This window comes from Notolabrus celidotus, chromosome 6 (assembly GCF_009762535.1).
Source record: "Notolabrus celidotus isolate fNotCel1 chromosome 6, fNotCel1.pri, whole genome shotgun sequence".
Taxonomy (NCBI): domain Eukaryota; kingdom Metazoa; phylum Chordata; class Actinopteri; order Labriformes; family Labridae; genus Notolabrus; species Notolabrus celidotus.
This window is the reverse complement of record NC_048277.1, coordinates 33,968,211-33,994,879: the sequence shown is the minus strand read 5'-3', so window position 1 is coordinate 33,994,879 and position 26,669 is coordinate 33,968,211. Positions and strand designations below refer to the sequence as shown.

Below are 26,669 nucleotides of genomic sequence, written 5' to 3'. Positions count from 1 at the left end.
ATTAAATCAAATTGCTAATTTTAAATATTCTGTGCTTCTAAATTGTTTTTAATTTATTGATTTTATTCAGTATTTGTTTTTTATTTTATTTGTGGTTTCCATTAATACTCTAATATAATTTCTCAGTATTTCTGATTCTGATTGTGATATCAAGTTAAATTTTTTGTCTGTTTTAAAAGTCATATACTGTCTTTAAATTATTAAGATACATATATATGGGCGCTGGTGGCCTAGTGGTCTAAGCACCCCACATACAGAGGCTACGGTCCTCGTCGCAGGGGTCACCGGTTCAATTCCCGGCTGGTTGACCATTTCCTGCATGTCTTCCCCCACTCTCTACTCCCCATACTTCCTGTCTCTCTTCAGCTGTCGTATCAAGTAAAGGCAAAAAGGCCAAAAATATAACTTAAAAAAAAAAAAAAAAAAAAAAGATACATATATATTATTTATTCACTTGAATTTAATTTGAAATTAAAATTAAAAAATTGAAATTTTATTTAATTATTAATTTGATTTTATCTTATTCTAGTGATTTGTACAGATTACCTCTCAGCATTTTAAAATGTTATTCTGTTTTACTTTACTGTATTTAATTGTAGTGTAGCATCTTAGTTTGTTTTTCTAGTTTCATCTTTTAGTGTTTTATTATCTTATTTATTTATTTTATTTTGGTGAGTTTTATTTCCTATCTTTAGTTTTAATATCTTATTTTTGTTTCTTTAATTTATTCTATTTTGTTACTGCTATTATTATTATTTTTGTACAGCCCTTTGTGTTACATTACTGTGGTATGAAATTGCTTTACAAATAAAATCTGATTGATTGGTTGATGATTGTGAAGGGATTTAGTTTGTCCATGCCAAATTACCATGCCTGTGTAAAGATGCTCATGTTTCTTTAGCCCTTAAAAACTTGCAGTCTTCTGCACCAAAAAGAATAGAGATTATCAACATCACAGATATTGCTGTCCTCACACAGGTCTGGTTCTGTGGTCCTAATTATGACCTTTAAAAATCTCTAATTGAAGGCTTAGCAGGTCTATTATAATGCATTGAACAGTGGAGTCAGCAGCACCTTTGTGAAGATGTGGTTTTGTCGTCACTGACACGTTGTGACCTGTTGGGTCGTCTACAGTTGAGTTTTAAATGTTTCTCAGAAGTGGATCCGGATCAGGTCGGGCTGTGTGTCACATGAGACGGTGTTTGTTTGACTTCACACACATGATACTGTTTTCTTTTTCACTTGACTTGATGAATAATTGATCAGTTGGTTCATGTGTTGCTACGGTGTGTCCCTGTGATCGAGTGTCATCAGGGTGCAGCCTGGTCTCTGGTTTAGGGTTAGAGTTAAGTGTGTTTGGAGTGTGCATGTTTGGAGTGTGTGTTGCAGTTGAAGCTGCAATCGATGTCCTCTTCCTCAATAGCACCTTTCTCATCGTCTCACCCTCTCCTGTTAGTCTCCACATATCCGTTTTACTGTCCCTAACACTGTTACCATCTCTTCCTTGTCATTAGGAAAAAGACTGAAGTGTGTCTGAGTGTGATTTTTGGGGGATGACGATGAAAGAGAGTGAGCAGAAGATGGATGCATAATGGATGAGGTGGGCGGAGGGAGGGGGGAGAAGATGCCAAATTAGGGGAAAATGTCTGTCTTCTGTGTCAAAGGGATCAAACTGCAGACGCTCTTTGGTGTCTGGCTCTGTGTCTGCGTGTTCCAGCGTGTGCATGCACGCGAGTCTCTTCTGCATCAGTTCAGCGTGTCTGCATGTGCATACATTTCTTTTCTCTGAGTGTCTTTGTGTGTGTATGGCTCACACTGCTGGGATGTCACGTTTCATTCTGTAGCATAACAGGCTGCACTTCTACCTCATACATGTTTCATGCAGCGCTTCACACTGAACGTCATTAATTGGGTAATTTAAGTTTTTAAGTAAAACTGCTCCAATTATCAGACAGAAAGTTACACTGTTTCATTTTTAAGCAAACATGTCAAATGTTTGATGATCAAAGATCTCCAAAAGTGAATATCCTCTTCTGTTTAGAGTCCTACATTATAATGAAACTGCTTCTTTTTGGAGAATTGTAAACAGGATTGTATTTCTGTTTTTGGTCTCTTACAGTCACATGAAGAAGTTGATTCATAGAGGAAATGTTAGCAGAGAAATTGCTTCCAAATGTTCAAATTTTGAACATTTGCTGGTGTGCTTTTCTGTGGGAATACATTTCTGCACAGATTGTTGGATAAGAAGCACAGCTGACAGCTTTTGGAGCTTTTTTCTCAATTTTCTGCCACTTTGTTGACTGGAAGTAAAAACTGAGAACCATCAGAAATGATGATTATTTAAATCATGTATGAAGCCTGTGATTCTTCATGGCTCATTCAATTTCAGAAACTGACCAGTAACCTCTTCCTGGAGTTATTTTTACTCTGATGTTAATCAGTTATTCATTATCTTTTTTATTATTTTCATTTTTTATTATCTTTTATTATTTATATTTTCTGGGGGGCTGATAGGTGATAAGATAGGAAACTGTGAGAGTGAGAGAATGACATGCAGGAAAGGGGCTGCAGGATGCAATAGAACCTGGGCCGCCCGCTACATGTGTGCAGAACTTTCACCATGAGGCTAAATCAGCAAGGACTGGTTGTTCTTTTATAATTAGTTCAGAAAAGAAAGATTTTAAAGCCAGTCTTTTTCAAACGTTGGATGCTCTTTAGTGAGGAGACTTCTGCCTTTTTCCCTTCAGGTCCATCTTGTTAATGAAACTGAAGTGTGTCAGTTGTTTTGTGAGTTTGTACTTCTACATAACATTAGTAATGTTTTAGCTCAGGGGAATCAAACCCAGACACATTACTGTAAAGAGCAGAGCTTCTCTTATTACAGCTGCTTGTTTGACTCATGTCTCACTGAGCCTCCTGCTGAATCCTCAGAACCTCTGTCTCACTGTATTTTTTGTTTTTTCCTATCATAACAGTCCACAAAAAAATACAGAAAAAGCTTCAAATGTTCTTAATTTTTCAATTTCTTCAATTTTCCTCTTCAATTTTATTAAGCTAGTGTTGTTTTTAAACGTCTTTCAAATCTTAAATCTCCTCACTGTGTTCTGTACTGATCAGTTCTATCGCGGTACTCAAGCTTAAAGAAGATAGTTTTTGCTTTGTTTTCATGCAGGGACAGTAAAGTCTCTAGTTTGAGAGGTTGAATGTTTTTTAGGTGAAGGAGATGTTTGGACTCAAGCATGCTCCTAAAAGGAATCTTGATTTTCAACACGATCTATACAGCCCGTCATGTTGACTCAAAATCTTAAATTTTTGGAAGTGTTGTCTTTTGGTGTCTCAGACCAGAGTTAATTTAACGAATGAAGATACAGAACTGTATGTTTTTTCTGTGGGTGAATAAAGGGGTATTCGAACAAATGAGACCTGTCAGACAGAATCAAATGCTTTATTTAGATTCTTTTGACCTATATAGTTTTTATATACATTTCTTTAAGAGCTGAATTGACTGAATTTAACACACTTACCAAATAGAGCACAGCCTTGTCCTACATTGTACAGGAAATGCTGATAAATTTTGCAATGTGGTGCATATGATTTATGCATATACCATATTTAATTCATGCACAGCATGTACTTTATTTTGTGTCTTTAGAAACCCTCAGCATCATACAGCTTGTGTTCTTCTTTGTGTCTATCATCTCTCTCTCTATCTTCATCTCCCTCTATCCCTCTCTCCAACACGGTCTCAGCAGATGTGTGTCTAACATGAGTCTGGTCCTGCTGGAGGTTTCTGCCTGTTAAAGGAAGTTTGTCCTTGCCACTGTAACTTGCTAAATGCTGCAAAGTGCTCTGCTCATGGTGGATTAAGATGAGATCAGACTGAGTCCTGTCTGTAAGATGGGACTGGATCTTATCCTGTCTTGATGAGTGCATAGAGTATGGTCTAGACCTGCTCTGTTTGGAAAGAGTCTTCAGATAACATTTGTTGTGATTTGTCGCCTTATAAATAAAGATTGATTGATTGTGATCCTTTAAAAGAAGTGTGTTCAGATTGAAGCTGTAACGCCGTCTCTGTCTCCTCTCTTCCAGGCGACACTGCGTGGTTGCCGGGTCAGGAGCTGCCTTTCTCTCCGTGGGACCTGATCAGGAAGCCTCTCAGCCAGTGCATCAACATTCGTCTCAAAGGTACAAACCTGGCAACCGGTCATCTGCGCTCATTCAGCAGCACAGACAAAACCCAGAAATCAGAGCTAGCATCAGCGATAACAAAAGAGCATTTGGTGGATGAAAGGGCCGACAAATCAGTTTGGAAGCATTTGCAGCGTGGGAAGTGAAACCAGGATCTGCCTACTGAGCCACACGGCGTGAAGGAGCACGTCAGCCAGAACACTTTTCAGAATAAGAGTTCTGGCTGAATATTAATCAGGCTGAATCAGAGTTGAAGGGACGGGTGTTGTTCTTATTTTTCCTTTAGTGAGCGAGAGGGGGAGAGAGGTACCTGTCAGATTGGGTATCACTCACAGGGGATGCTGGTCAGCTCGGCCAGGGAGCCAGAACTGAAGCGACACTCTCAGCTAGGTGGTCAACTTTACCACGCTCATTTGAAGAAACGCCAACCCAGACTTCAACGTTGGTGCAAGCAAACACTCCCACACTTATTACGAAGAAGACAAGTTGAAGAAGACACACAGCTTTAATGATGTGTGACGTTAAGAGTCCTCCGATGACACACATGTCCCCTTATAGCCTGTTAAATGTATTCGCACTGAGCCCTCACAGGTCCCTTTTTTTATACATGATATATTGAAGCAGAATCCAAAAAACAATCTTTGTTCTACAGCGTTTTTAAAGACCTACGTGGGACCAGAGCAGGGCTGGACATGGATCTGAACAGGTCCTCAGACAGCAGCTTTAATGATTATAGATGAGTCCCAGCAGCAGCCCCGAGCAGCAGACAGTCTCGCTCCACAGATATTGGAATAATCTTTCTCACTGTCTTCTGCCGCTGCCTCCTTTCCTTCAATTTCTTTATCTGCTGCGTTTCTCGTCTCAGTGAGTCAGGAAAAAAAAGAAGAACGAACAATAGTCTGGCACCGTGTCGAAAACTCTCCATCCCTCCCCACCCTGTCTCGCCTCACTCACCGGGTCGTCTTCTCTCTTCTCCATCTTCTCCATCTTTCTTCAAGCAGAGGAAGGGTGGGGGTACGTCAGTGTGTAGCCTTGTGTGTGTGTTTGTGTGTGTGAAGTCCTGACTCAGAGCTCCGTATCGACCTGCCTGTCCATCCGCCCACCATCACAGTGACGGCTCAGAGCCAGAAAAGCAGGGATTCAGCTTTCACCTTCAGCTTGTTCAGCTGTCTCTCACTCACAGCTCGGCTCAGGCTTCAAAGAAAAAACAGGTCCTGAAATATCAACTCAACTTTTTCTTTCCCAGTTTTAGTTCTTCTGGGTCTCTGAGATTTTGATTTAACTTGAAATTGTGCGTTTTTAGAGACTAAAGTTAAAGGGGTATTACAAAAATGTCTCTAAATGTGTGATCACAATGAATATATAAACTTTATTTCAGACTTAAAGGTCCATAGCATCATAAAAAGGTTTAAAAAACTAAAACTAATTAACAGATAAAATACAGGGTCAGCAATACCTACTGTTTACATGTTCATCATGATTAAAACATAAGACATTTTTTCCAGTGTTTCCAAAAACAGAAAAATTAAAATAAAATAAAGAATAATATGATAATGGTTATAAATATAATTCTATTTAATTGGCAGTTTTCAAAAGCCAGATTACAAAATAAAACAAGCAGGTCATAAAATCACACAAGGCAAGATAAAGTAAGCAAATAGGTAAGTACGTACATTTTATTTAGTATAGCACCTTTCATAGAATAAAATCACAAAGTGCTTCACAGAAAAAATATTCAAATTCAAATGAAATCATAAAAAAATGAAATCATAAAACATTGAAAGAAACAGACAATAGCATATTTAAAACAATAGTCTGTACAAGGTGATTAGAAGAAACAAAACACATTTTAAAAGACATAAAATTCCCTTAAAATGTCTCTAAAGGAACACAGTTATTTTAATTAAGTTTTAAAAATGTATTGTTCTGTAAATGTATTATTACTTTAATATGTTTTATAATATTATTTGAATTAAATACATATTAAGTGAATAATTATTTAATATTTTTAATATTGCTGATTTTAGAACAGATCTCATGATGAAGAAATGATGCCCAATTTTTCTTTTTTTAATGACGATTTTTACAATATAATCTGGATTAAATAACATGTTGAGGTTTTCACATCTAGAAAACAAGATCTGCATCACTGCAGCACAATACTGTTTTATTACAATGCTTTGTTCCCACAAATTTTGAACACAAAAAATGCAGCTTTTGCCGTTTGCACACTGCATTAACTCAACCCAACTCAACTCAACCCAGACTGTGATATATTCAGATTCATTTAGTTACATCTTGCAGGGAGAAATTTGACACGTCAGGAATTTTTGCAGTGAAATTTTGGAGCTGATTCTCTCAAGGCGACAAACAACTACTCTTACAGTCTTATCAGCCTTCTAATTAAAGCTGGGGTTGGTAATCAGATTTAGATACACTTTTTGTCATACTGGTTAAAATGATCTTTATGTCCTGATGGTAATCAATACATAATGTGTTCTTAATGTAGCCCACCTCTACCCACTGTTCTAGGTAAGGGCTTCCTAGGTTTTCTATGTAATATTAGAGACTAATATAGGTCAACTACTTTATTTAATTTACTGCCTCTTAAGTCCTACCTATGTACTCTTTAAAGTGTTATATTACTTACTACACCTTTAACACTCTCAGTGAACCGATCACAGACACACACACACATTTAAAAACAGGCAAAATGACCAAACAGTAAGTTAAATGCAAACTTATAATTTACTTAACATGTAAGCAAACAATATTCACATCTGCTCTTAGATTTTATACTGTAATAAACTATGTGAGGGGCCCACTCACCAATCACACACACACTCACACCAGCCGGCTTATTTAACCATAGAAACCTTATAGTTGCAGGCCTGAGCGATGCTTGGGAGCGATGGGGTCCAAACTTAACGGATGCTTCACGCTATGAACAGACAAAATAAACAGTACCGGTTTAAGTAGTTCAGTGCGTGGTCCAAGTTCACTGGAAGAGGAGGAAACAAACCCCGTGTCCTAAGATGGCGGCGAAATCCCCGTCTGCTGGTCCAGGCATAGACTCCCGTGAGCGATGTCCGGAGGAAAAATAAAATAAAATATAATCCAAAGGCACTCTTCTAGCAGTCTCTTAGCACTTCGGTCACGACCATCACAAGCTTCACCTCCAGGCCGGAATGATGAAAAGTAGCATTAGCAAGCTGAGTTAGCTAAACTAGTCCTCGTGCAAAGCATCCACTTAGCTAGCGAATGTTAAAAGTCTGTGTGCTAAACCGCTTCAAAGTACCACAAAACACCCTACTGAAGGACAGACTTCGAGCTGAAATGTCCATAGGTAATCCAAAAAACATGAAACGAGTGTACATTACCGACCATTGGGTTAATGATCAACACAACTCTTTCATTCATTCACTCGAACAGCGGCGCACACATTGCCGTCTCTCCCGGTCAAATTAGCGCATCACCTCTCCTCTCTCACTCACGTCAAGCTACAGCCAATGACTAGCAGCGGTTGCATACACAGCACTTCCTGTTAGCTTTTCACAATAAAACAGAAATACAATACATCAAAAGCATTTTATACTTTACTTGTTTTTAACTTATACTCCGGTACTTTTAAGAGTTTTAAACCTTTTTCTTTTAAACTGTAACATACCTTATGAACTTTATCAATGTATTTTTGTCTGGGTTACATTAAAAAAGAGTGAAAAAAGCTGCTATCTACAGCCGGAGTAAACCTGGGAAAACACCAACCAATCAGCGTTTTTTGGCTCCCCAAATTTTAAACCAATCACATCCCGTCCAGCCGTTCTGCCCTCCTCCTGCGTGTACATTTCCCCGGCGTGCACTCCTCCGAGTCCCCGTCTCCTGCCTCTACTTCCCCTGACTCTATTTACTGCCCCTCTCGCTCGTCCTCGGGCCTGTCCCCTCTGACCTGATGAGGTGCTTTGCTCAGGACTGTAGTCCGGATCAGAGTCTAAAAAGCTCTCACCAACAAGCAGAATAATTAATGACGTTCAGTAAGTCCTACAGAAAATATATATTTATTGTAGCGTCCGTCCGGACGCTGTAGTGATGACGAGCCGATTCATGAACACGTTGAGTTTTAATAACCGGTCACTGTCAGCCGTGATCACGCCAACCAACAAAACAACAATCTATGTTTGAATGAATGAAGAACTTCTCCTCTTGTCTCTCCTCTCTCCCGCTCACACACTCTACCCCTCTCCTGATGCCTTCACTGACCGTCAACACTGTAGGAATTAAGAACATCTACACTGAACATGTTTAACAAACAGTAGAGCTGTTACAGTATTATATGTGTTATAACTTTTCTCCTGATATCGTGTCACTGGTACAACTGGATAATGCTAGCATGACAGTTTTGAATCAGTCACCATCATATGGTCGAGAATCAGCGGCGCTCGGCATGTGAGCGGGGGGGCGTCTTTTTGGAGGAGCTCCGAGGGAGGAGGGGAGGGGTTAGACGGAGTCATGAGGAAAAGCTACATTCAAATTCATGCTGGTTTTCCGAGACTACCAACCCTAGCTTTAAAGGATAATGTATAGTGAGGAGGTTGCTAAAGCAGATTGGAATCCTGATAGGGTGAGCAGGACACCAACGTGACGCAGAGGAGTCTTCTTCTGTTGAAAACAGTCTGTCACACTCACAGATTGAGCTGCATCCATTAAAGGTTCAGTCTGTAGCTCCTTAAAGTGAGCTTAGGTTTTATTTCTCACATTAAACTAAACATTTGATGGTGAGGTAAAAGAAGGTCCAAACCTGACCTGACTGAGTTTTTCTTCTTCAGTTTCATCAGTCCTTAATCTCTTCCCTTTACCGTACCTTGTTCCCTTAAGTGCTCACCTCATGCTGTGTCTTCAGTCTTGTTTGTTTATTGTAGCTTCCAGTGTTTGTGTCTTTAACCTCCCCCGGCCTCTTCTTTGTTGCTTTTACTCTTTTCTTTGTTTGTCTGACGTCAAATCCACCTTCTTCGTTCTGCACATTCATGAGATTACAGTTAGTCCTCCAGAGTCTGTGATGTGACTCCCTGGCAGTGTTCTTTCAGGAAACAGCTGATCGTTGTTTTGAACAGAATCAAGAACTCAGCACAGACGTGATCGTTTCAACTTCCTGTCTCCAGATCTGCAGAAGTGAAATATAAAACATCACTTTTTACTGATGCAGCTTATGGACAGTGCCAAAAGAAGTAGTCAAAGCACAGTAGAACGGATGAGGGGCGTTTGTGTTCAAATGAGTGGATATCTGGGGGAATAACTCCGATGATGACACACCACTGAACAGACAGATGTGCGTCACGCTGCGATGACACAGTTCAAAGAGCTGTAGGTGTACTCTTTCATTCAAACATGAATGCGAATGCTGTGACACATTGCAGAGGTCGACATTGTGTTTATTTTCATTCATAATCCAATCCTTTATCTGTCTTCTTTCATTTGTTTATATCTCTATCCTGTAGCTCTTTGTGCTTTTTAATCTTCTTTCTCTTTTCATTTATTTTTGGCTGCAGAAAAAGGGGGAATATTAAATGTACTAGACCGCTCTCTAAAAATTAATGTGATTGGTTGTGGTCCTCTGGAGTCTGTGATTTGGATTGTATCTGATGTTCATAGCTGTGGTCTGCTGGACAGAAACCACTGACATTAGAGAGTTTCCTTCCACCAATCAGAATCAGGTTTAGAACAACTCAGTGTAATACATTTAATAACATCATGTGATTAGAACTCATAAAACCAAAAGCTTTCTACTTAATCTGGAGTCATATAATAGCTAAGTCAATGTCTTTGTCCTTATTTTCACATTAGTGTTATCTCTGGCTATGTATTTGTCTCATTTAAAGCTCTAGTGAGGAACTTTCGGTTTGTATTGATTTTGGCGCCCCCCTGTGGACGCCATATATCTGTGCTGACAATGTCCTGTATGTGTGTAGGTAGTATTTCCCTGTCTAATTAGACATGGTACAGAATGGAATAGAATGGAATACAATGGAATGGAATGGAATGTGACAATTGGAATAGAATAGAATAGAATAGAATAGAATGTGACAATTGGAATAGAATAGAATAGAATAGAATAGAATAGAATAGAATGTGACAATTGGAATATAATATAATAGAATGTGACAATTGGAATAGAATAGAATGGAATAGAATAGAATAGAATGTGACAATTGGAATAGAATAGAATAGAATAGAATAGAATAGAATAGAATGGAATAGAATAGAATAGAATGTGACAATTGGAATATAATGGAATAGAATAGAATAGAATAGAATGTGACAATTGGAATGGAATAGAATAGAATGGAAAAGAATGGAATAGAATAGAATAGAATAGAATAGAATAGAATAGAATAGAATGTGACAATTGGAATAGAATAGAATAGAATAGAATGGAATGTGACAATTGGAATAGAATAGAATGGAATAGAATGGAATAGAATAGTACGTGACAATTGGAATATAATGGAATAGAATAGAATAGAATAGAATGTGACAATTGGAATAGAATAGAATAGAATGTGATAATTGGAATAGAATAAAACAGAATGTGATAATTGGAATAGAATGGAATAGAATAGTATGTGACAATTGGAATAGAATAGAATAGAATAGAATGTGACAATTGGAATAGAATAGAATGTGATAATTGGAATAGAATAGAATGGAATAGTATAGAAAAGGGCAGGGGTTCCAAAACGTTTTAGTCAGTGACTCCCAAAATAACAGTGCCAGAGATTGGCGACCCCCCATCGTCCTGAGGTGGTTAAATGTTGCTCTCAGCTGCATGCAAGAACAAACAGGCCAATCCAATAACCTACAAATGTCTTTGTAATTTTAAAGGCAAGAAGCAGGATCATTTCCTCTGGTCATGTGGCAACAAAGTAAAGAAAGAAAATTGATGACATTGTTTATATTTGCATGGTTTTATCTAAAATGTAGCTTCATTTTTTTTGTAGATATTTTTACAACTATGCATAAGCTATGTAATTTTAGATCATTCTAAATTTCTATTGTTTCTTAAGAAGTTATCTTGCGACCCACAACCCCCCAGAGGGTCCCGACCCCCACTTTGGGAACCACTGGAATAGAATGGAATGAAATGTGACTTCTTTTGGAAGTAAAATGTATCTCTCACTGTGAAAAAGGCAGCTCCTCAGGATGCTCTTCTGACTCCTACCATGTGGCAGCAGGTTACAAACATTAGAAATAACAATAAATGAACAGTCAGTTGTGTCAGTTATGGTCTTGTTTGCTTTTATAGGTCATAAAAACAAAAAACAAAAAACAAAGTTAATTTGAGTCCATTTCATTGCCAGTTAAAAACTCCCCAGAGGAGCTTTAACTTCCTACTGATATTTATTTCTGACATGTTAATGAGTCTGTTAAAATTCCTCCATTGTTTCCATTTTCCGTCCCTTTCTTCAAGTTTCAGTTTCCCATATGTGATATAAAGATGAGGTTTAGTTTGGCTGAGTTGGAACTTAAAGAAGACTGACCCACCACTGATCACTCTGAGGTTTATGATCACAATGCAATAAGTAATAAAAAAAGATGTGATTGCTACAGCTCCAACACAATGCTGATGATTTTATTCCATGGTTGTAAACTTGTCTGGTGAATCACTTGAGCAGTTGTTTGTTGTGAGGCGTGTTTTTCCTCAGGCTGCAGATTAAACCCTCTGGTAGCTGTAACTCATCCTCCTCTCTGATATGAAGCATTAACAGCTCTTTAATGAGTAAACAACCTCACCGACCCACCACTCAGAAATCCTCATTAATAGACAATAGTGATTACTTTTTGGACTTAGCAGACCGTTCACTGAGAGGCGCCTGAGGACACACCGCTGCTGATTGTTTGAGTTTCAGGACAGTTTTTTACCAACAAGGGCACCTTGAGGCTCCCAGCTGTGTGATGTAACGGAGGAGCTGCAGCGTCGTACTGTTGCTGACACTGAGCATGTAAACCGGAGCGGATTTGAGGATTTATTGTGTACATTTCCTCACAGTGTGTGTGTGTGTGTGTGCTTTTCTGACAGGTCTGTCTGAGTCGTGTCTCGATGAGTTGGCTCTGGAACACCTCTTCCCCCTGCCGCTGCTGCACAACTACGTCCGCCTGGTACGCACACTCACATGCAAACACACACACAAAGGACGGCGAGGGATTGAGGGATTAGATGAGTAAGACGTAGAAAAATAGAGAGGAAGCTTGAAGACTGCAGCGAGAGAACGGCGAAGACAGGGGAGAGGAGAGTGAGGCGGAGTGATTGACACATGAAAGGGAAGTGAGGATGAAAGTAGTGAGTGGTTCCTAACCGCTACACCGCCCCCTGCTGGTTGTTTAGAGACAGAGACACGATCTCTTTAGATAAATCAAAGCACATTTTTCTTATCCCACATTGGCAGATTAGGAGCAATAGAGCCTGATTGGACATGTTGAGCAAAGAAAGTGAAAACCTCAGGGCTGAGATTTTATCCAGCCGCCTGGAAAATAGATTACATCCCACTTTTGATGACTGATTTACATTTGTGACAGTAAGCTGCTGCTTTAATCCACAGTGACTTCATTCTGACAGTGAAATATGTTTCCCAGCTTAGATCACTGCTGCAGCATGCTGCCCGGGTTACAGAAATGAGGCTGCAGCTATTGTTTTATTAATGAATCCATGTAATATTAACCTTTGATGCATTAATCATTCAATGCTTATGATGTCGAAGCTAATTACAGGAGGGAAACTCTGTGTAAAAATACTGGTGTAGGGCACTCAGGGCCAAGGGAAGAAACACCTGATAAGTTATAATAATAATACATTTTATTTATATAGCGCTTTTCAAAAACTCAAAGACACTGTACAATTGTTAAAATCAATACAAGCAAAATAAACAAGTAACAAATAACACAGATCAAACAAAACAACACAACAGTACAATCACAAATGAAAAGCTAACTTAAAAAGGTGAGTTTTTAAAAGAGATTTGAAAGCTGAAGGGTCAGAGCAGTTTTGGATATGGGAGGGGAGTGAGTTCCAGAGGGTGGGGGCGGCTACTGAGAAGGCTCTGTCCCCCCAGGTTCGGTGCTTGGTTCTGTGAGGTGGGGACAGGAGGTTGGCATGTGAGGAGCGCAGGTTATGGGAAGGAATGTGATGGTGGAGGAGGTCAGTGAGGTAGCAAGGGGCCTGGTGGTGGAGGGCTTTGTGGGTGAGGAGGAGGAGGAGGATTTTAAACTGTATGCGGTAGGTATGGGGCGGGGAGCCAATGAAGATGTTGGAGGACGGGGGTGATGTGGTCACGGGAGCGGGTGCAGGTGAGGAGGCGTGCAGCAGAGTTTTGAATGTATTGCAGTTTATTGAAGACTTTGGATGATGTGCCGTACAAGATGCTATTACAGTAATCTAAACGGGATGTGATGAATGCGTGGATAAGGGTTTCTGCGGCAGAGAAAGAGAGGAATGGACGGAGGCGGGCGATGTTTCTGAGGTGGAAGAAGGACGTTTTAGTGAGCTGGGTGACGTGGTGTTGAAAAGAAAGGTTGCTGTCAAAAATGATTCCAAGGTTACGGATGTGAGGTGCAGGAGATAGAGTAGAGTTATTTAAAGTGAGAGTGAAATTTGGAATGGGATTTGTGAGGGACTTGGGGCCGATGATTATGAGGTCGGATTTGTCGTAGTTCAGTGATAGGAAGTTGGTATGCATCCATGTTTTTATTTCAGAGAGGCAGTTTGTGATAGTGGAGTGTGTTAAAGTGGTTATGGATTTGGTGGAAATATAGAGCTGGATGTCATCAGCGTAGCAGTGAAAATGAAGGCCATGTTGACGGATGATGTTACCAAGGGGGAGCAAGTAAACGATGAACAGGAGGGGACCAAGCACCGAACACCGAATAAGTTAGGAACAAAAGTGGAATACTTAGGTCCACCAATAAGTACAACAAGGGAGATATGACTCACTGAAACAGGATCATAATAATGATAAGAAAAATATGATTCATGGGAAAGTAACTTTGAAAAACTGCATTTGAGAGAGATAATGATGATCACATTGCACATAGTTTGACATGTTTGTAATTTGTATCCTTTAAAGCTCCAGTGAGGAGTTTTTACTTGTTTATGAAAGGGCTGTAAATGTATTTTTTTGTCTCTTTATGACCTAAAGAAGCAAATGAGACCATCAGCAAGACGACTAGTTCTTCTTTAGAGTTCTTTTTTTTGTGCAAACATGTTTTATTGAGTTTCACAATTTACAGGGTATTCACAGAATGTATCAAAACATACAGAAAACACACAACGCCCCCCTGCTGCAAATATTGGCAGAATATTACACACATAAAACACGTCCAGAAAATGTAAAAAATAAAGACGCTTAAATTGTCAGAGTACATTTTCAGAAAATTGCAGACAAAACCTTACAATAAATAAAATGCCATTTAAAAAAATAATCATAATAATATTAGATAAAAACTAAAATGTAGCAAAAACATTCAGTCAGCCTCCAATCTTATGACTTGAGCCCAGATTGTCTTATTTATTCATGTGATTCTATCGTTTTTATTGGTTGACTGTTTTCTGATATGCTTTTTAAATGGAACCTTTAGCACTTTTATCATTTTATCATTTTATCATGTCTATTCATTTTACCATTTTTAGTGTTACATTAGTTTTTAGGATATTTTTTGTTTGTTTTGCACATTAAAGGCCCTGTGAGGAGTTTTGAACTGGCTGAGAAACAGACTGAAAATTATACTGATGCCTCTTTATGACCTTCAGCAGCAAACAAGACCATCAGCAACAACACTGACACCTTCTCTATTGTCATTTAAATGCATGAAACCGCCCTGGGGGGGTAGGTGTCAGACCAGATGATGGACATCCCTCTTCAGAAACAGCCTTTATTTGACTGTTTTCATGGAAAATAATCACATTGCCTGATAAAGTTGACTGTTAAAAGACAACAGGGTGAGGTTTTTGTTGAAAACACTGCTTTTGCATGTATAGGACAAGTGATAAGAGGTATCACTTTGTCCACAAGGGGGGCGCCAGAATCGATACAAAACAAAAGTTCCTCACAGCAGCTTTAAGTAGATTGTTCTGTCTGAAGTCTATCTTGTAATTTTGTATCGACCTAACATCTCACTGGCTGCAAAACAACTTTACCTACGGGTACAAATAAAGTAACCTGAACCTGAAACATTCCTCACATCAGAAATGTAGAACGTGTCATTCACATCACCGCCCCACAATTCCAGCACTTCTTCAATGCCAACATTTTCTATAAAATTCAAAAATGTCTCCCAGATATAAATAAACTCAGAAGCCTTCCTTACAACACAAGAGTAATTTTTTCAAGAGCTAAACTTTCTGTTAATTCCTTCAACCATCAACCAAGAGAGGGGCAACACACATTCTCTTTAGAGTTCATTCTAATGCCACAGGTAGCTGTCACACCAGGGATTAACCACACACTGCCAAAAACATCCTCAGCGAGTGATGTGTGTGACATTTAAAAGACAGCAGGAAGACAGTCAGGAAAAACTCTTGACATGTTCGGAGTTGAGATATACTGCTTTCTCCACCTGGGAGCAAAATAAACTCAAATTCTTAAGGTAGCTGCAGCCTTGATTCCTGCATCAACAAGGGTCAGGGTACTCAGGTATTTTTTTTAAATTAATGTGCATGGTTTGAATTTTACTGATTCCTTCTCCTCTCTTTCTCTCTCTCTCCCTGCAGGTGGAACAGTACAAGAACCTCGTCTTTCATGGGCTCGAAGGCAGCTGTCAGGAGTACATCGCCAAACTGGTTGCTCACTGCATCAAGGTACGACCATCAGTTCAAAAGCACTGATCCTGGAAGCTACAATCATGTATGCACAAATTGATTCATGGAGATAGATTAGGCTAGGTTTGACCAGTTTCCAAAAACAGACAAGTATCAATTAAATACTTTTATATGTATGTCCCAGAAGTCTTTAAGTCAAGTGTTCAGGAGAGTATTTTATAGCTACTTAAGCTGCTGTTAGCTACAGTGATTAAAGCTAATTGTTGCTGGCTTTTTGTCCAAACTCAGACCACAAGGACTACAGCAATGTGGCTGGACTTCTGGGGATACAACCAAGCTGCTGCTATCTTAAACTTGTTTCAATAAAGGCCAGAGATCCAGATGTTAGGTTAATTATATACTTGGAATAATGATGAGGTTACTGACTGAGGAGGCACACGGCTGGCGATCTGGGGACTTAATGGCCACAGCCTCTTGAAGTGATGGCTAACTTTGCAGGGCTTCAGGTGTAGCCAGAGATTAGAGACAAAGTATTCCTGAACTGAACTTTCATTTCCCTGTGCTGCCGTTGTTTTCAGACTGATGAGCTTCTTAAAGAGTGAGAGTGGAGTTAGTGTTGAGAGGTAACACCTTAAAGTAAATTGTAAGCTGCTCTAACATGGTGTTACTCGACAATTATTCAAGGTTAATCTTCTCTCTTACTGCTGATTGTTTGCAAGATTGCATTGAGGTGGATTTCTGAAACACAAGGAAATGACAACACCACTACCAAGAAAGCAATCAATCAATCTTTATTTATATAGCAACAAATCACAACAAACGTAATCCGAAGACTCTTTACAAACAGAGCAGGTCTAGACCGTACTCTATGTTCGATTATTAACAAAGACCCAACATCAAGACAGGATCAGATCCAGTCCTATCTTACAGACAGGACTCAGTCTGATCTCATCTTAATCCACCATGAGCAGAGCACTTTGCAGCATTTAGCAAGTTACAGCGGCAAGGACAAACTTCCTTTAACTGGCAGAAACCTCCAGCAGGACCAGACTCATGTTAGACACACATCTGCATAGACCGTGTTGTGGTTGGAAAGAGGGATAGAGGGAGAAGAAGAGAGAGAGAGATGATAGTGATGAGACAAATAGTAGTAGTAGTTGCCACTGGAGTCTGGCACGTCTGTAAAAACTTCCATTAACAGGCAGAAACCTCCAGCAGGACCAGACTCATGTTAGACACACATCTGCTGAGACCGAGTTGGAGAGAGGGATAGAGGGAGATGAAGAGAGAGAGATGATAGTGGTGAGACGGATAGTTGTAGCAGATGGAGTCTTGCATGTCCCCAGCAGCAACCTACGAGACAAGGGAGCTCAGGGACTCCAAAAAGGTCTAATGGGACAGGAAGACAGACAGACAGAGAGAGGGGATCCCAGTGTTACAGTTCCCCCGGCAGTCTAAGCCTATAGCAGCAAAACTAAGAGCTGGTCCAAACCTGAAGCAGCCCTAACTACATGCTTTGAAGCCTAATCTTAAAAGTAGAGAGGGTGTCTGCCTCCTGGACCCTGACTGGAAAAGAAAACAGATAACCTCTGATACCTAAGTGTAGTTTGTCTTAATGAAGAATCTGTAATATAAAAGTATAGATGTAAGAGTGTGTGGTTATAGAGGGCAGCTGATGCAAGATATTGGATCATGCCGACCTGGAAGAAAGGGCAGCCATCTTTGATATTGAAGCTGTGGTTGGAGGGTTTTTTTCTGCCCTTTATGTTGGGAATGTGTTGGCTTCTTGTCAGAATTTTAAACACTCCACTTTAAATGTAACACAGCATATGGCTTGATGTAAACGTCTGAGTGGAGCAGAGAACTGTCAATCATTTCCCCACACTGCAGCCCTCTACTTTAAAGTGATGCCATATCAAAGCAAATCATTCACGGTCTTGCTTTAACAAATAAGGGAGCTGAAGTCAAACACTTTCATCACAGAGGAGTGCAGGAGTTAAAATATTTTACATACTTTCTTTAGTGTCTCCTGTATTTTTTTATAGTGGAGATCAATTCCACTGTGTTGCAGCGTGTGATGCAATGACTCAGAAACTGGCTGCAAACAGAAAACCATTACAGTATCTCACTATAACATGATGAAACACAGTGGACATGTACTGGACTCTGGTCAGTGCTGCTTCACTACATCTACACATCAGAGATGAGTCACACATGAGAAGTGAGAATATGTTAGTGCTGATGTTTTTATTCGTATCATGAAGCCTGCACACCTATAACAATCAGAGCACATCTGCTGGAGTCTTATTGGAATCACTGCAGTGTTCAATCTGCAGTGTTACCATGGCAAAGGCTCTGAATGGGGGTGCAGACATCTGATATGAGCAGATAGAGATGGAGGAGGTCTGAAGAAATGGATGCTTTTCAAGAGCTTAATGGGTTTTTTATCACTTAGTTTTTGATATAAATGGGACTCGTTTTTTATTTTTGACTCAGTTAAGGTTTTATTAACAACAGCCTGTTTGAAAACACAGTCTGACTTCCCTGAAGCTGTGAACTGGTGAATGTGTTATATTGTTGTATGAATTCACTCTCAGAGCTACTGTAGAGTCACACTGTTGTCTTGCTCTTATTTACGCGAACTGTTCTTGTTGCTTTAGTTGAAAAGAATAGAATAGAAGGATAAGAATGCAACGCGTTGGAATAGAATAGAATACAATAGAATGCAACAATTAGAATGGAAGAGAATGGAATAGCTGTAATGAAATGGAATAGAATACGATGATTAGAATGTATTGGAATAGAATGTTAAGAATGTAAAAGAATAGAATAGAATGGAATGGAATAGAATAAGAAAGAAATGGTTTTAATGGAATGGAATAGAATGATATGGAAGGGAGTTTGAAGATTACAATGGAATAGAATGGAATAGAATAGAATTAAATTGAATGGTACGGAAGGGAATAGAATACAATAGAATGCAACAATTAGAATGGAAGGGAATGGAATCGATTAGGAAGGAATGGAATAAAATAGTTGGAATGAAATGGAATAGAATACGACAATTAGAATGTATTGGAATATAATGTTAGGAATGTAACAGGTTTGAATGGAATGGAATAGAATGGAATGGAATAGAATGTAATGGAATAGAATGGAATGGCATGGAATAGAATAGAATAGAATGGAATGGAATGGAATGGAATGGAATGGAATAAGAAAGAAATGGTTTTAATGGAATGGAAATAGAATGATATGGAAGGGAGTTTGAAGATTAGAATGGAATGGCAGAGAATGGAATAGGATATAATGAAATGTACGGAAGGGAATAGAATACAATAGAATGCAATAGAATACAATAGAATGCAACAATTAGAATGGAAGAGAATGGAATCGATTAGAAAGGAATGGAATAAAATAGTTGGAATGAAATGGAATAGAATATGACAATTAGAATGTATTGGAATAGAATGTTAAGAATGTAACAGGTTTGAATGGAATAGAATAGAATGGAATAGAATAGAATAGAATAGAATAGAATAGAATAGAATGGAATGGAATAAGAAAGAAACGGTTTTAATGGAATGGAAATAGAATGATATGGAAGGGAGTTTGAAGATTAGAATGGAATGGCAAAGAATGGAATAGGATATAATGAAATGGAATGGTACGGAAGGGAATAGAATACAATAGAATGCAACAATTAGAATGGAAGAGAATGGAATCGATTAGAAAGGAATGGAATGAAATAGCTGGAATGAAATGGAATAGAATACGACATTTAGAATGTATTGGAATAGAATGTTAAGAATGTAACAGGTTTGAATGGAATGGAATAGAATAAGAATGAAATGGTTTGAATGGAATAGAATGATATGAAAGGTAGTTTGAAGATTAGAATGGAATGGAATGTGACAATTAGAATGGAATAGAATATAATAGAATGGAATGGTATGGAATGGAAGGGAATGTAATATAATATAATATTTTTTTAGATGTTTAAGTTAGAATGGAATGGAATAGAATGATTAGAATTAAAGCAAATGTAATAGCATAGAATGTAATGAAATTATTAGAATAGAATGAATATAATAGGATACAAAAATAGAATAGACAAGAAAAGACTTGATGTTTGGTGCCATACAGTACACATAGGGACAGGTCAGGAAAGGCTCATTGGCATCTGTGCATTTGTGTTGATTCTGTCCTCAGTTTTATGAAAATGTAAAAGTAGGAGGAGTGCAAAAATAAAAAAAGTAGTACAAAATACACCAGAAGAATGCACTGTTTGAAACATGGACTCTCTCTAAATATAATGTGGGAAAAAAATCTATAAACAATTCAAAATGTGTACTCTTATTCTAAGATATATGCACATCAAACAAGTTACAGAATTATTACTGCACATTATATTACTGTTCTATTTACTTCACACTAAAGTATTAGTACAGCATACTTCTGTTGATTGTCTTCTCTGTTGACATTGTTTCCAACATGTCTGACTCCTCTCTGTGTTCATACATTTAAAGACGGATGGAGGCAGAACGTCTCCAGCAGCTGCTTCCTCTCTGTATTCTCTGTGGCCGCTCGCTCTCTGCCTAGAAAAGCCCTTTCTGCTCATTCAAATTCTGCTCTCGCTCCATTTCTCTCAGCGCATAGTAGTAGTAGATTCCTTTTGTTTCCATGACAACGTGCTCCCTTCTTACCTCCCTCTTCGCTCATCATCTCTCCCTCTCCTCTCTCTCCTCCCTCTCTCTCTCTCTCCTCCAGTCAAAGCAGGAGGCTGTGGGGCTCGGCTGTGACGTGGTGCGAGTGGAGGTGGAGGAGAGCCTGAGCAAAGAGCAGCTGCTGGAAACCTTCATCACCTGTGGTAGGGACACACACACAGAGATACAGACACACAGTTTGAACTACACACACACACACACACACACTGACAGAGACATCCATTAAGATACAGTAAATGCTGGTGCTGAACACTCTGCACACGTACACAGGGTTACACAGCAGCAGCAGTGAAGGGATTTTTTCAGTCGTGTTCATTCACACATTTTGAGCTGAAACCGATCCAAACCTGATCAATTCAAAGTCCCGCCCCCTAGTTACTGTTGCCAGGTTAGATAAGTAGGAAGAAACACAGCTCTTCTCAGCTGAGTGTGGAGTAGATTCAAGACACCAACAGGAAGGACTCCATTTTGATCCTCAATCAGATCATCTGCTATCATTTTGATCATGGGTTGAGATTCAGTTCATTATGATCTACAAGACAAGAAAGGTTTTCAATCAATCAATCAATCAATCAATCAATCAATCAATCAATCAATCAATCAATCAATCAATCTTTATTTCTATAGCACCAAATCACAAGACACTTTTACAGACATAGCAGGTCTAGACCACTCTATGTCAAATTATGAACAGAGACCCAACACCAAGACAGAGCAAAACTCAGTCTTACCCCACCTTAATCCACCATGAGCATTACACCTCGCAGCATTTAGCTAGTTACAGCAGCGAGGAAAGACTTCCTTTTAACAGGCAGAAACCTCCAGCAGGACCAGACTCATGTTAGACACACATCTGCCTCGACCGAGTTGGGTCTGGATCGAGGGATAGAGGAGAATAAGAGATAGAGGGAGTGGTGACAGCGATGAGACGATATCAAATGTTCAATTCCTAGCAAGTGGCAACCTTGGTCTAAAAATATGAGTCCAATGTGACGTCACAAGGCAAGTTTTTCTGATTATACCTGCCTCCTCACCTGGCATCACCACCGTCAACTTCAGAGCCGGACTCTCAGGGATACCCTAAAGCCTGTCATGGATTTACTCTAATGAGAAGGATTCAGAGCTGAGCTTGATGCTGAGTTTATGGGAGGCTTTTTTATGTCCGATATGTCAGACAGTTAGACCAGGGATATTCTTCAGGCTATATAAAACAACTGTCGGACATAAGCTCTGAATATCTGCTTAATAACTTACATTACCAGCTATAAAACACAAAAAAATATTAACACAGTAACCCAGAAAATCATACTTACATTTTAAAATTAATGAATTGATATTTAATATGATCATGATCATTCACAGCGAGACATATAGGGCTGTGGAGTTTTGTTTCACTGTAGGTTTTATTTGTTGTTAAAATGCACATTTCATACTTTATGTCCCGGAGAAAAGACGTTATAATTGTTGTATTTATTTGGATCTATAAAGTCAGCATGAGCAGCAGAGTCCTCCTGTCCCTCCTGTCACTCAGTGTGGTGAACAGTCCTCCAGATTTCATCCTGATAAACTTGTGAATGACTGTAATGCCGATTAGGTTTACGTTTGAATATCATTGTGAGAAATCTTATCATTATGTTTTATAATCTCAGGTTTCCTGGTGCCGTCAGTGGGGTCAGGGGTCGCAGCGCGTGGTCCTCACTGTGTGGTTGTGCTGCTGGAGGGACTGGAGAAGACTTCCTCTCTAACAGGCCTGCTGGGAGATCTCTGCCACAGTCTGGACAACAGAGGAGCTGCTGCACCGCTACTTCTCAACACCGGTATGTGAACGCTGTAAAAATAGTGTCATTTTAAAAACCTCACAAATGAATGATGATAAACAAAGTGATGAAACATCCTCCTTCATCCTGCTGTTATCTCTCCCTCAGGTCCTCATCATTTCCGTGACTGCAGCTTCCTGATTGCCACGCTGTCAAAGCCCCGCCTGCAGGGATCAGAGCTCCGCCTCCAACAGCATTTCCGCTGGGTGACGCTGCGCTGGGACCAGGAGCCGCTGCACGGCATGCTGGGACGGCACCTCCGCCGGAAGCTGCTTCATAAGGTCAGAGAGGTGTTCTCTTTGCTGTGATTGATCCACAGATCTCAAAAAGCAACACTTAGTTATTTAAATAGTTAGTGAAGGCTTTTAATGGAACATTTAGGAGTGACATCTGACTCTGATCTCTGCTTCGACACTCAGAGTGAAAAACACCTTCACAGGAAAGTGTAAAGTTGTAGCTTTAACCTCCTCCTCCACCTCTCCCACAGACGGGGACTGATGTTTGGTCACCTGAAGGTGTCATGGAGCGCTCTGTGTTGTGGGTGAGCCAGGTTTGGCAGCAGCTCAACGCCTGTTTGTCCCGCCTCGGCACCCATGAGGCTTTGCTGGGCCCTCAGCTCTTCCTGTCCTGCCCTGTGATCCCCAACAACACGCAGGCTGTCGTCAGGTGTGTATGGGTTGTTTCTCTAAAAGCTGAGACTCTTTGTTTCAGAGCACTAAAGATGTATAAAGTCAAATGATGATGAAGCCAGAGCAGCAAGAGAGACAATAAACACCCGGAGCTAAATGAGTGTGCGTTTGTTTAGATGGCTGTCTCGGCTCTGGAACGCCGTGGTTGTACCCCGTGTGGAGGAAGCCATCATCTCCCGGGTAACAGCCAAGCGTCCCTCTTCTTCTTCCTCCTCCTCCTCTCCCTCATCACCATCGTCGCAGAGGCTGTCTCCTAGCAACTGTGGGCTGAGTGCCGGGCAGCAGGCTGTGGTGAAGGCCGCCCTCAGCATCCTGGTCAACAAGGCTGTTCTCCCAGGCTGCCCTCTGCCTCGACACGGTGCGTCACAGAGGATCATTCATCAGCTGATGTTTCAGTCAGAGACATAATGTGAAAATAAAGTGTGATTAGTCTAACATGCGTTTTGTTTGTGATGTCCTGCAGAGCTCGACAGGTACCTGTTGGAGTTTAGGGGCGGGGCCTTCCCTCTGTCAGCTATCAGCTCCTACAGAGGAAGCAGTGGAGGAGGAGGAGGAGAAAGAGGAGGAGGGAGGAAAGGACGGGACAGCGGGAAGCTCAGACGATCTAACACCAGCCCTCGGAAGAAGGGAAGCCCCGCCTCAAACTGGGGCAGCGGCGGCTCCTTCAGAGAGGGTGAGACATGCCTTTATTTAACAGGACTGTGGATTGAGGCAGAGACGGAGAGAAGCATGAAGGTGACACACAAAGAACCGAGCGCAGACTTGATAAAGACTCAGACTCTTTATATCAGGCACGCTCTCACCACTGAGCTAAACCAGAGCTCTGCATGAGACCTGTTCCTGTTTCAGACAAAGACAGCACAGTCACCTTCAGTGTTTTACATGAATCAGGGAACAAATGAAATGTGCTGTGTGTGAATATATGTGTCCACAAGGGGGCGATGTTTTTTATTATTTTGTAATATTATATTTATAGTGTTTTAATTTTACAGTCAAATATGTTGAAAATAGAAGCCAAATTAAAACACTAAATTAAAAAAATAAATGATGCAAATATGTATTAGAAGAGACAAAAAATATGATGATAAAAAAATATACATAATAAAGTAAAATACTTTTAAAAAAACAATAGCAAACAAGGGAAACAACAACACAGCCACTAGTTCATATAGTTACATAAAAGGTGTTTCAAAATTGTTATCACAAAATTAACAACTCAGCAATGAGTTAAGGTGACATGAATTTTAGGTGGAAAGGTTTAAGTTTAGGCTTTCCATCCTATGAAAGAGAGTTAATGTTACATTGTTCCAAGAAAGGTAAATGGGTGATGTTATCTGGTCTTACTGCATGCTCCTCATATTCAAACACTGTTTCCTTTTGATTCAAGGTATGAATAAGGATCCAGACCTCATACTTTAATACACTCATGTAGTTTAGATATACAACTATAGAGCTATAGGCTTGTGAGTACAACCCTTAAAGCTCCTCCCACCTCCTGTGAGTCGATCAGGAGCCAGATATATCAAAATCCTAACAAACAAAATCAAAATTATATTTCATGTTCATGCAACATCACTGTGTGGTACGGGGCCTGCACTGCGTCCTGCCGAATGACCCTCCAGCGCATTGTGAGAACAGCTGAGAAGATTGTTGGTGCCTCTTTCCCCTCCCTCCATGACATTTACTCTTCCCGCCTCACCCAAAAAGCCCTGCGCATAGCAGGCAACCCCTCCCACCCGTCTCACAGCCTCTTCAGCCTGTTGCCATCAGGAAGGAGACTACGCAGTCTGCAGGCCAGAACCAGCAGACTGGGGGACAGTTTTATCCACCAGGCAGTCAGGATGCTGAACTCTCTCCCTGTTTTGCCCCCTCTTCCCATAGTGCCCTCTTCCCAGACTTAACCCCGTCACTGATCCCCCCCCCCCCAATCAACGCTGAGGGTCTGAGAGAGTTTGATGTTTTATTAACAAATTTGCTCTTATATCTCTTTTATCTGCAGGTTCTCTGTCCAGCACGGATGTCAGCTTCATCTCCAACGGGAAAGCTCAGAGGTTTGTGTTCTGTCTAAAGATTATTTGAAGTATCAGAAGGAGAAGTAGTTCAGCATGAGGCCATACTCTTAAATGTATAATTTATCCATCAGTCAAAAAAGCCAGCAGACATTTTTGATGTGATGTGATATATTTATCTGTGATTAGCTGCATGCTGGGAATCATTTGTGGCAAAGGTTTTGGAGCCTTTCGATTCAAAGTCTGACATTTGTTCGTTGAGACGCTTGAAAAAATGAGTTTGCTTCATGCATGATTGGTGATGAAGTTCTAGTTTAAATTGTTAAAACACTTGATTTTGATTCTTTATGTAGCCAGAGTCTACCTGATTTTAAATATACATGTGCATAAGAGAGATTCATTTTCTAATCAGCTTTAAAGGTGACATATCATGCAAAATGGACTTTTTAATGGTTCTCTACCTGACATATGTTTCCCTGGCATGTCTACAAACCCCCCGAGAATGAAAAAAATCCATTCTGCCCCTGTTCTGATTTCTCCACCTTTCTGTAAATGTGTGTGAAACGAGCCGTTTCAGACTTCCGTGTTTTTGTTACGTAACAACAATATCCGGTCTGTCACGGAGTCAGAGCTCGGAGCTTGTTCAGCCCATAGACTGTCTAAAATAATACTGAATCCCCCCTCTGTTTTTCATTACCTGCACAAATGTGTGCTAACAAGGAGCTTAGGAGGGAGGCATGCTAGTTGTAGGCTGTCTTAATAAACACAAAGGTCGGTTTTACTCCCCACGTCTGCAGATTTGAAGATCTAGTGGATGATTTTTATTTATCATGGATAAGTGCTAGCGCTAGTTAGCATAGCCACATAGCTACATGTTCGTAGCTGTGTACCAAGACACACGTGGACATACTGATAAATAAAACAACAAGAAACACTAAATCTATGACCAATCCTTCAGAAAGGTCCTGCTACAGGCGCCTCTCCGTCAGGATCAGATTCTGTATCAGATTCAGAGGGTTGAAGTAACGTGATCTCTGAGCAGCCGTGTATATTCAGCCAACATGTAAACATTAGATCAACGTGCTGGACAGCCGATGCACATCCACTTCCTGAGGGGGCGTGGTCAGAGAGAAAACAGAGTGTTCTGAGGAGGACTGAAGAAGAGGGTTTTTCAGGCAGACCAAAATCTGATTTCAAAGTGTTTTTTTGAGCATAAACTTTAAAAGACATGTTTTGGGGACCTCTTAGACCAATATATATTGATGAAAAAAGCGTGATATGTCACCTTTAAATCACAGATGTAATTAATTTATGTCAAAGATATGTTGGAAGTTTTGATTACTGAGGAAATCGGTAAAAAACTCAAATATCATCACATAATCTGGTCCATCATGATGTCATAGATATTCACATTCAGCCTCTCTAGCTCGGGTACA

The 26,669-nt window shown here is 40.0% G+C and overlaps 1 protein-coding gene and 1 long non-coding RNA gene across 2 annotated transcripts in view; one reads left to right on the top strand and one right to left on the bottom strand.

Annotated features, from left to right (window-relative positions):
* cttnbp2 (cortactin binding protein 2) overlaps window positions 1–26,669 on the top strand; it is a 149,978-nt gene that overhangs the window by 118,798 nt on the left and 4,511 nt on the right. Inside the window, exons 11-20 of the mRNA XM_034686401.1 lie at window positions 4,090–4,185; window positions 12,260–12,339; window positions 15,944–16,030; window positions 20,762–20,861; window positions 22,368–22,535; window positions 22,644–22,816; window positions 23,023–23,201; window positions 23,341–23,582; window positions 23,688–23,897; window positions 25,224–25,275. Of these exons, the coding sequence (XP_034542292.1) occupies window positions 4,090–4,185; window positions 12,260–12,339; window positions 15,944–16,030; window positions 20,762–20,861; window positions 22,368–22,535; window positions 22,644–22,816; window positions 23,023–23,201; window positions 23,341–23,582; window positions 23,688–23,897; window positions 25,224–25,275 (1,387 nt within the window). The remainder of the gene's footprint in view (window positions 1–4,089; window positions 4,186–12,259; window positions 12,340–15,943; window positions 16,031–20,761; window positions 20,862–22,367; window positions 22,536–22,643; window positions 22,817–23,022; window positions 23,202–23,340; window positions 23,583–23,687; window positions 23,898–25,223; window positions 25,276–26,669) is intronic.
* Window positions 22,879–23,956, bottom strand: LOC117814855. Its single transcript, XR_004631654.1, has 2 exons — window positions 23,702–23,956; window positions 22,879–23,608 (listed from the first exon to the last, which is right to left on the bottom strand). It is a non-coding gene; the product is annotated as an uncharacterized LOC117814855 (long non-coding RNA).